At 45.3% G+C, this 10,767-nt stretch overlaps 2 protein-coding genes across 2 annotated transcripts in view; one reads left to right on the forward strand and one right to left on the reverse strand.

Moving 5' to 3' along the window:
• Positions 1 to 1,390: 1,390 nt before the first annotated feature.
• On the forward strand, positions 1,391 to 6,988 carry FAM175A (family with sequence similarity 175, member A). The gene is made up of 8 exons (XM_009070764.1): positions 1,391 to 1,478; positions 2,350 to 2,386; positions 2,865 to 2,931; positions 3,624 to 3,817; positions 4,743 to 4,862; positions 5,136 to 5,220; positions 5,415 to 5,527; positions 6,574 to 6,988. Exons 1-8 carry the CDS (start codon positions 1,448 to 1,450, stop codon positions 6,986 to 6,988), a joined length of 1,062 nt encoding a protein of 353 aa, XP_009069012.1. The 5' UTR covers positions 1,391 to 1,447.
• Positions 6,989 to 7,753: 765 nt separating this feature from the next.
• The window catches only part of MRPS18C (mitochondrial ribosomal protein S18C), a gene marked incomplete at its 5' end in the record, with an annotated part of 3,511 nt that continues 497 nt past the window's right edge, over positions 7,754 to 10,767 (reverse strand). The window contains 4 exons of the mRNA XM_009070765.1: positions 7,754 to 7,830; positions 8,260 to 8,319; positions 8,538 to 8,595; positions 9,083 to 9,187. Of these exons, the coding sequence (XP_009069013.1) occupies positions 7,754 to 7,830; positions 8,260 to 8,319; positions 8,538 to 8,595; positions 9,083 to 9,187 (300 nt within the window). The remainder of the gene's footprint in view (positions 7,831 to 8,259; positions 8,320 to 8,537; positions 8,596 to 9,082; positions 9,188 to 10,767) is intronic.

The raw sequence follows: 10,767 nt of genomic DNA on the forward strand, positions 1-10,767 counted from the left end.
GTGCGGTATGGGGATGCTGTGCGGGGAACGGGCGGAGAAGAGCAACGAGGCTGGTGAAGGGACTGGAGCACAAGTGCCATGAGGAGAGGCTGAGGGAGCTGGGGGTGTTCAGCCTGGAGAAGAGGAGGCTCAGGGGAGACCTTCTCACCCTCTGCAACTCCCTGACAGGAGGTTGGAGTCAGGTGGGGGTTGGTCTCTTCTCCCAGGCAACCAGCAGCAGGACAAGAGGGCACAGACTCAAGCTCTGCCAGGGGAGGGTTAGGCTGGAGATTAGGAAGAGATTTTTTACAGAGAGAGTGCTCAGACATTGGAATGTGCTGCCCAGGGAGGTGGTGGATTCCCCATCCCTGGAGGTTTTCAAGCTGAGACTGGATGTGGCACTTAGTGCCATGGTCTAGTGACCACTGTAGGGTTGGACTTGATGATCTTGGAGGTCTCATCCAACATGGTTGGTTCTATGACTGTCCCTCCCCAGTTCTGTGAGGGATATCCACGAGGAAATGTGTTTATTATTCCTGTGCCAGGGACCATGGTCAGCCCAGCTAGCAGGAGGCAGAATCTCTACAGCCACAGGCTGTTCTGTTTAGGGTGAGAATACAAGAAATGGGAAACAGCTGAGAACACAGTTACTTTTTGTTTTGTTATTAACTACAGGCTAGTATGGAAAATGAGTGAGAACCTGCTCTCACCCAAACAAACAAAAAAAACCCCCAAACAAGCACACAGAGCCTCAACATTTTCACAGCTCTTTTCCTCTACTGTAGACAGCATTTACACTTAAGATGAGAAGGAAAATCCTTGTAGAATCATAGGCTATCCTGAGCTGGGATGGACCCACGGGGATTATCAAAGTCCAGCTCCTGGCCTTGCACAGGACAGGCATAAAATGCCTGCTGTGCCTGAGAGCATTGTCCAAATGCTGCTTGAACTCTGGCAGACTCAGTGTTCTGCCCACTGCCCTGGGGAGCTGTCCCAGTGCCCAGCCACCCTCTGGGTGAAGAACCTTTTCCTAATTGCCATTCTAACCTTCCCTCACACAACTTCAGGCCATTCCCTTGTGTCCTGTCTCTGGTCACCAGAGAGAAGAGGTCAGTGCTGTCCCTGCACTTCCTTCTATGAGGAAGTTGTGTACAGCAATGAGCTCTCCCCTCAGTCTCCTCTGTTCCTAGCCAGGTGACTTCAGCTGCTCCTTATATGGCTTTCCATTGAGGCCCTTCACCCTCTTAATTGCCTCCTTTGGATGGTTTCTGATTAGCTTAATCTCTCTTATACTGTGGCACCCAAACCCATACATAGGACTGAGGATGAGGCTGCACCAGCACAGAGTAGAACAGGATTGTCTGTTCAATGCTATTGTTAATGTGAACTTTATTTTCCCCCTCCAAAGGAAGGTTTTCTCCTTGGAGATGTGAAAGGTGAAGCCAAGAACAGCATTACTGACTCACAAATGGACGATGTTGAGGTTGTGTATACAATTGGTGAGTCTGAGCACATTTTTAATACCCTGTTTGGTTTCAGGCAATAGATAACTGCTTCCAGTTCTGAGGGCAAAAACTTCCTGCAAGATCAAAGCTGACATATCCTGGGATCCTCCTTGATGTAACAGGCAACACAGGGAAGGGTTATTTTGTAACATAGGAGAGTCATTGTGTACCAGTTTAATTGCTACATAGATTACAATTTTACTGCAGAAAATAGAGTAATTTGAAAGAAACACTAGTTCTAGGACCTGCAGTGATAGGACAAGGCGTAATGGATTCAAACTGAAGGAGGGAAAGTCTAGGTTGGATGTGAGAAAAAGTTTTTTACTCTTAAGAGTGGTGAGACTGTCCCAGGTTGCCCAGGGAGGCTGTGGCTGCCCCAACCCTGGCAGTGTTCACAGCCAGGTTGGCTGAGCCTTGAGCAACCTGCTCTGGTGGGAGGTGTCCCTGCCCAGGGCAGGGGTTGGGGCTGGATCATCTCTAAGCTCCGTTCCAACTCTTAAATTCTATGATTCTATGTTAGCCTTCCACTTATCTACCCTATGGGTCTCTGTTCTTCAGCCTCATCTTACTGACAGCATCTATACCTTGCTGCAGAGTAACTCCAGTGAAATCTATTCTATACCTCTCCTGTACTCAGCAGAACGGAGAGAAAAACAAAGGACCCAACTTGATTTTTCACTTGATAACATAGAAAAATATACCCCAAAAATCCAATTTATGTGATTCCCTTTACATCTGAGAAAAATGAATTATTTAATTAGATGTTCATGCATTTGATTTTAAGAGTTTAATGCTGATCAGAGCAGAAAGAAGAGCATACGCCTTGAACTGATGAACCCAGAGTAACATTCCTTTCTCTTTCCAGATATACAGAAGCATATTCCATGCTACCAGTTGTTCAGGTAAGGATCTTAGGTAAATAGGTATGAAAAAGTTACAGTTAACCCTAACCTGAACTCTTCAAGAGTTCTGTCACAGCTGGGAACACACTGTGCAGGTTTACACCCCTGGAGGGGGAGAATCAGAGCTTCCTTCTCAAATCTTGCTGGAAATTAATGAACCTAGGTGTTGTTAGCAAGGATTTTATATCGAATTGAAGCCATCTTACCATTTTTCAGTTGAGGGATGACTGTTGCTGTATCTTTAACTTGTATCCCAGTAGCACTGATGCCAGAACAGCAACAACAAAACCACCTCCAGAGTTATTTGAGTCATGGAATTAAGTGTTCTTGTCCCAGCAGAGCAGCTGTGGCAGCATAGCCTTGTGTTTAGTGTGTGTGTGTGTCTGTGTGAAAAGCTGTTACACTGAGATTGTTGCCACAATGCTAGGGAACAGTTATTTCTACCATTTCTCCTCTAATTGTCCTAAATTTCTTCTAGCTTTTATAACTCTGCAGGAGAACTGAATGAACTTGCTCTGAAGAAAATACTATCAGGATGTAAGAAGGTATTTTATTTGCAAATCTAAGCCATACTGAGGAGCTCACTTAGATTTTGGAGTCTGTTCTGGATACCTCTTGGATCAAGTTTGGTTTTTTCTCTCCTCATTTTTACCCCTATTTTTATCCCTAGTTTCATCCCTATGAGGACAGGCTGAGGGAGTTGGGGCTGTTGAGGCTGGAGAAGAGAAGGTTGTGTGGAGACCTCAGAGCACCTTCCAGGAGCTGAAGGGGCTCCAGGGAAGCTGCAGAGGGATCTGTGTTAGGAGCTGCAGGGACAGGACAAGGGGCAGTGGGTTCAAACTGAAGGAGGGAAATTGAGGTTAGATGTTAGGCAGAAGTTTTTGCTGTGAGGGTGGTGAGACCCTGTCCCAGATTGCCCAGGGAGGCTGTGGCTGCCCCAACCCTGGCAGTGTTCACAGCCAGGTTGGCTGAGCCTTGAGCAACCTGCTCTGGTGGGAGGTGTCCCTGCCCAGGATGACCCCTAAGGTCCATTCCAACTCCGAAAATTCTATGATTCTATGATTTTAAGCTTTCATCTAGTCCCTCATGCTGCTGGTCAAGGCTTTGGACACCACTAGGGTTTCAAGCTGACTAACAGCTTGAATATGTACATAGCACCAAACAATTCAGACTACTGAATCACATCACAGTGCACAGCACAACCCAACAGCAATAACAACTTTTGCTCTGCCTGCAGAGTGTAATAGGGTGGTACAAATTCCGACGGAACACGGAGCAGACCATGACATTCCGGGAGAGACTTCTTCACAAGAACCTGCAGTCACACCTCTCAAACCAGGGCCTGGTGTTCCTCCTGCTTACCTCCAGCGTGATGACAGAAACCTGTTCTACTTACAGACTGGAACATGCCTTACATCGGCCCCAGGAAGGGTAAGGGCTTTGTTTCCTACAGCTGTAACTTGAAACAGTTTCTTTGACTGTGTTGCAGCTGAATGACCAACACTGTTTATTTCACCATTGAAACTTATACCTTAAATAAGATAACTCAGGGGTTTCCCCCCCACCTTGAAACTCACATGTTAAATACCATTACTCCTTATGCTGCTAAAGCCCCGTTGAAATTTACCCTGGGATTCTATTCTGGATGTCCCTGTCCCTTTATATCTGTAGTCCAGCATCACCAGGCAGATGCCGTGGGTTTATGTATGCACATGAGCTGGTCTTGATCAGGTTGGGCTTGATGAACCATACAAGGTGTTCATCTTAGCATACCATTAAAATATTCCAAGTGGTGATAACTCTCTCCAGAGACAATGTGCCCACAGGCTAGGCTTAACAAGTATTGCAGTGTGGTGTGTTGTGCCCAGAACGAGGGTGGGGGAAATACAGGCATTGCTTAGCATTTGCTTCCTCTGGGAGTTTGCCTTTAGCCATAAGGAGTCACCTAGGTGTGATGAAATACATTGAGCAAGGACTAAGCATACTCTAAGTCTCCATCTGGGATGCTTAATGGTCAACAAGTTTTAACCATCAAAGACCTTTGGATGTCAGGATAGGACAAGGGGGAACGGGTTCAAGTTGAAGAAGGGGAAATTTAGGCTAGATCTTAGGCAGATCTGTGCCACCTGTGAGGGTGGTGAGACCCTGTCCCAGGTTGCCCAGGGAGGCTGTGGCTGCCCCAACCCTGGCAGTGTTCACAGCCAGGTTGGCTGAGCCTTGAGCAACCTGCTCTGGTGGGAGGTGTCCCTGCCCAGGGCAGGGCTTGGGGCTGGATGATCTCTAAGGTCCATTCCAAGCCCTAAAATTCTATGATTCTATGTTAATAGATCATGTTTTCGTACTTCTGCTTTTGAAGTCTTTTCCAGAAAGTCCCTTTGGTGGTTACCAACTTGGGGATGGCAGAACAGCAAGGTTACAGAACAGTGTCTGGTTCCTGCATGTCTTCTGGTTTTGTGAGAGCAGTAAGAAAACACAGGTACAATATATCCCATATTTACTGAGAGCTGTAACTTCCAGTTTAACACAACTAGACTTCTCTTTCTAGAAAAGCATTTAAATGCTTTTGCAAATGCTACACCCATACCCTGCTCACTTGTTGTCCTCCTGGACTTGGAAATTAGTTTAGTCCCATACTTTGCTGTCTGTCTTAACTTTGAGCATGAAGCTCCAAAATGCTTCTTTATTCCTTAAAGCCCCTACTAAGTAAGCCCTGGGATAAGCAACTTGCAGTTATGTTCTTGGTCTGCAGGTCACAGTTCTTTCATGAAGATGGATCCCTGCAAGAGGTTCATAAGATCAATGAGATGTATGCCACCTTGCAGGAGGAACTGAAGGTAAGCCAGGCATACCTACCGTACCTTCAGCAGTGCTACACGAGCAAGGCAAGCAGAGGGTGCACCATCTGTACACCATCTGTTTCAACCATTTGTGTCCAGCTTACTCAGGAGTACCTTAAGGATTTTGCAGCAAGGTTAAAATCAGCTTCTGTGAATACTGTTAATGTGCTCTAATGGTCTTTTCCTTGCAGAAAATATGCTTTACAGTAGAAGTCAGTGAACGATGCGTAGAGAATCTCTTAGCAGAGGTGAGGCAATTAAAAGAAGAAATAAAGAGGAAAAAGCAACAAAGTTGTACAGGTAAGTTATCAAATGTAATTTCAGTCTTACACTTCTGAAATTGATTCTGTTGGCAGAAGCAGAAAACACTTCTGAACTTGAGGCAGCCAAAATGAGGTGTTCAAAGCCAGGTTGGATGAGCCTTGAGCAACCTGCTCTGGTGGGAGGTGTCCCTGCCCAGGGCAGGGGTTGGGGATGGATGATCTCTTAAGATCCATTCCAACCCTTAAAATTCCATGATTCTATGATCTTGCACTCCATGAGGAACACAGTTGTGTCTTGAAGGGCATAGGGAAAGGTCAAGGAGTTTCAGTTACTCTCAGTAGCTGGACACTAACATTTTTTAAATTGAGGACTTCACTTTCCATTTGCTTAAAAGTACATTGATATATCTTCAAGCCCACTAATAAATTCTCCCAGGAGGACTATTCTGAAGGAGTGCTACCTGTAGTTTGTAAGATCTCCTTTCCTCAGATGGGAACAAATAAAACATCTTGCACCTCATTCAACACAAGGTTTAGGTTATCTAGAAAATCCACCTCAAGCTCATTAAGCTTTTTACTACTTTGTGTCCAGCTTACTCAGGAGTACCTTAAGGATTTTGCAGCAAGGTTAAAATCAGCTTCTGTGAATACTGTTAATGTGCTCTAATGGTCTTTTCCTTGCAGAAAATATGCTTTACAGTAGAAGTCAGTGAACGATGCGTAGAGAATCTCTTAGCAGAGGTGAGGCAATTAAAAGAAGAAATAAAGAGGAAAAAGCAACAAAGTTGTACAGGTAAGTTATCAAATGTAATTTCAGTCTTACACTTCTGAAATTGATTCTGTTGGCAGAAGCAGAAAACACTTCTGAACTTGAGGCAGCCAAAATGAGGTGTTCAAAGCCAGGTTGGATGAGCCTTGAGCAACCTGCTCTGGTGGGAGGTGTCCCTGCCCAGGGCAGGGATTGGGGCTGGATGACCTCTAAGGTCCATTCCAACCCCTAAAATTCCATGACTCTATGGAAACAGTAGTGGTAGAAGTGTGCAAGAGGTTCTGCAACTCTGACTTTTTTCTTTCCAGAAGAAGACAGAAACTCCTCAGGAGAGCCAAAGGAGAACATGCTCCTTTGTCAGGCACTGCAAACATTTTTCCCCAATTCTGGACTTCAGACATGTATTGTTTCCTTCAAAGGCCAACACATCTCCCAGAACTGCTGTAACATTGACCATAACATTAATGTCCTGGACAAACTGACTCTCATGGTAGAGGAAAAGGATTTCACTGAAGCTGAAATGAGACAGCAAAGCAAGCGTAAAGCCAGAGGTACCACAGCAGGAGCAAAGGCTCTCAAGAAATCCAGATCATTGCAGCTTCACCAAAAATCACTTCAAGACCAAGAGGACAGTGACCAAGAAATGAAGCTTGTGCTGAGTAGCACTGAAACGGATGAGGATTTGTTTGAACAGAGAGACACAAACAAATCCTCACAGTCTCCTACTTTCTGATCTGCTAGTGATTGGTCAGATGACCTCACCCCCAAAGCTACTGCCAAGGTATTGAAGTGATTATCAATTTCCAGCACTGCAGGGATGTATATTACATAGTGTAGACAAGATTTACCTTCCATTTCACTAGCCCGTAACTGACAGAGGTAACTCCTGTTAGTTGCAAAACATACAGGTTGGAGAGTTGTTTTTCCAGTGCATGAATCCTGTTCAGCAGAAAGACAAGTCCAGATGACATTCCCTCGTTTTGGCTTCCAGAGTTCCATCTGCATTCTCTCTCTCAGGGATTAAAGACTCTGCTGGCAGGATGCTAACAGCCATAGCAGCAGGTGACACACTGCCTCAAAGTAATACAGCCTCAAGCTGCTGTTGAAAAAGCAGGAGCTGAACACAGAATCAGGTGTCTGCATCTACTGCCACAACTTTCATGCATCCCTAGGAAACCTCAGTTGTTTATTTCCCCACATCTTAGAATCCAGCAAGGGCAAAACCAGCCACTTGGACTTGAGTCAGCAAGACCTATGAGCAGAGCAATGGGTCCATAGAGCTGCCACTTGTATTACTGCTTTCATCTTTCATATTATTACTTCAACCTTTCATCTTCTTCAGACATGGAATTTTAGAGCCTTCATAAAACAATTCATCATCAAGAACCAATTGACATCCACCCCTCAAGTCAACCACACTTTGTTAGCAAACCACATTTCCAGTAAACAGGTATATAGGTGTGAAAAGTAGTTTTATTGTTTCCTTTTTTACAGTAGATTACTCTGGATACTTGATATTACATATCTTGGGGTCTGTGAGGAATGCTGGGTTCTTAAACATTACTGGCATAAACCCTGTGGAAAGATAAGGAAGAGGTGTTAATAGAAAAGTAGCTTTGACTTAGAAAATTCAAGAGCACAAACATCGACATGCTGGAGGGAAGGGATGGGACATCCAGAGGGACCTGGACAAGCTTGAGGTGGAACAATGCTAACCTCATGGAGTTCAACAGAATGAAGGGCAAGGTCCTACATCTGGGCCATCACAATCCCAGGCACAGCTACAGGTTGGGTGGGGAAGTCACTGAGAGCAACAATGTGGAGAGACTTGGGGGTGATGGTGGATGAGAAACTCCTCATGAGCTGCAGTGTGAGCTCAGCCCAGAGACCAACCCAGGCCTGGGCTGCAGCCACAGCAGTGTGGGCCGCAGGCCAAGGGAGGTGATTCTGCCCCTCTGCTCTGCTCTTAACAACAAATTCCATGATTCTCTGAATCATACTTACCAAGGATCTGAGCTCTTTTAATGGCTTTTGTAACTTCCCTCTGCTTCTTGTCACATAAGCCTGAAGAGATGAATATTTTCAACACTAAGCAACGCATTAGTTTAAAGGGTGAAAGGAATATTACTGAAAAGTCCCTCTACGTCTTCCTAGAAAAATGCATATAACTGATGGATATTTTCACTCCTACACCAGAGGAATATTGTTACAGAATGCACAGAGTTGGTAGTAGTTAATTCTGGAAAGATATTAACCAGTAAGTGACTGAATACTTCCCATACCTGTTATGTGTCTGCCATAAATGCGACCGGTGTAAGGAGAAACAAACTGGGAAAGAAGCTGTTAAAGAAAAGCAGAGTCAGTTTCAGAACTTGTTTTGGAGCTTTAGTTACTACTTGCATTATCCTACTTTTCCATGTGTGTTTACAGAACTCAGTTCTACCTGCAGATAAAGTATAGCTTGGATCTGGACAGCATTTGCCATGGTGTAACATACATTCTATCTTAGAATTCTAACATCATCATCCAACATTCTATGGCATAATAATGTCTATGGCACAAACTCTATGGCAGATGAACTGTGTGAATCCAGGAGTCTGCTTGGCAAATAACCAAGTTACTGCACTGACACATAGAACTAATATATTGAGCAGCTCATCACTACTGCACTGTTTGACCCTTAATCTGCACACACTCTGAGGTTCTAAACCTCTACACACAGGAAAGGATTTTTCCATCTTTTTAATCCTTGTGGGTTTCCTACACACACATTTAAAGCCAGGAAAACCAGATACCTTCATCCAAGGACAGGAAGGTTTGCACTCACCTGCACGTTCTTATAGTCCACCTTTACTCTACATAAGACACATCTCTTTGGGGGCTCTTTGTAAGGGTTCTCCATTTGTATGGGCTGATTAGCAACATCTGTAAGCTTCACATGACAACAAAGAACATTGTTATTTTTAAGCCTTCAGGCAAGATATGCCTTGAAACCAAAGAGATTTAATGTAGCACTGGAATCTCAACAACTTTCTTAACTCTCCAACATACTGATTGCTAGTTAGCAATGTAAAAGGTTTCTCACAGGTAAACAACCTGTTATCTTTTAGGCACAATGACATTGTAGCAAGTCTATTAAAACAGTCAATAAGATAGTACGTACACCTTTCCCTGGGAGAGGGACTTAGTTAGGAGCTGCAGTGACAGGATAAGGGACAATGGGCACAAATTGAAGGAGGGAAAGTTAGGTTAGATATTAGGCAGGAGTTTTCCCTGTGAGGGTGGAGAGACACTGTCCCAGGTTGCCCAGGGAGGCTGTGGCTGCCCCAAGCCTGGCAGTGTTCACAGCCAGGTTGGCTGAGCCTTGAGCAACCTGCTCTGGTGGGACATGTCCCTGCCTAGGGCAGGGGTTGGGGCTGGATAATCTCTAAGCTCCATTCCAACCCCTAAAATTCTATGAAATCAATATCTCCAGAAGCTGCTAGTAAGGTAGTTCTCTATGATAAGTTGTAAGAGTCTTTACTGAAAATTTCAAAGCAAATGGCCTATGGGAGCTCCTCTCTGCTCATACACTGTAAAGAGAAAGATTCCCAAATGTCTCCCAAGGACTGAAAGGCTCCTTAAGCTTCAGCACACCCAGCACCAAATCCTTGCAGGAGATGAGAGAAAAGTGACATTTTCCTTTTGCAGATTTAGGTAGAATTTGGGCAGAAAAGAATGGTTTTCTTGAAATGTTCTTCTGGCACCAAACAACACATTTTTATGATGTAAAACCAACCCTAGTGCACTCATCTTAAGTCTTTTTCTCAGCTAAACACAGGAGACAACCTGGTGCTGCCAAAGGCTTTGCACCACAGGAGTTTACTGACACAGCAGGTTGAAGAGATTATCGTTAAGACAGTGGAACACGGATCAATGGTGCCTTAACTTCCAGCACTGCTGACCTCCCTCAATGCTGTGCTGCTGCTCTAGCAACACACTAGAGTCAGGTTTTTCAGCAGCCTGAGCTACACAGCAACCAAGGCAGAAGATCTTCAGACACCACTGCTGCCTGGCCAGTGCCCTTCCTGGGCAGGGGAACGAACAGGAGGCAGGGGCTGGATCCTCCTGTCCTCGGGGTAGCAGACAGGGACTGGACCCTGCTGCCCTGAGACTCATAGAATCATAGAACCAACCTGGTTGGAAAAGACCTCCAGGATCATCAAAGCGAACCCTCCCGTGGTTACTAGACCATGGCACTAAGTGCCACATCCAGTTACATTCTGAAAACCTCCAAGGATGGTGAATCCACCACCTCCCTGGGCAGCACATTCCAATGCCTGAGCACTCTCTCCGTAGAACATCTCTTTCTAATATCCAACCTAAACAGGGTGTCGGGAGAGCAGGCAGGGGCAGGACCCTGCAGCCTGTATGTATGGGGACAGCAGCAGGGGCTGGACCCTGCTGCCCTGAGCGTGGCAGCACAACAGGCAGGAGGTCAGGAAGCCTCACCTGGTCGGAGTGATCCTGCTG

This window comes from Acanthisitta chloris, unplaced genomic scaffold (genome assembly GCF_000695815.1).
Source record: "Acanthisitta chloris isolate BGI_N310 unplaced genomic scaffold, ASM69581v1 scaffold29982, whole genome shotgun sequence".
Lineage (NCBI taxonomy): Eukaryota > Metazoa > Chordata > Aves > Passeriformes > Acanthisittidae > Acanthisitta > Acanthisitta chloris.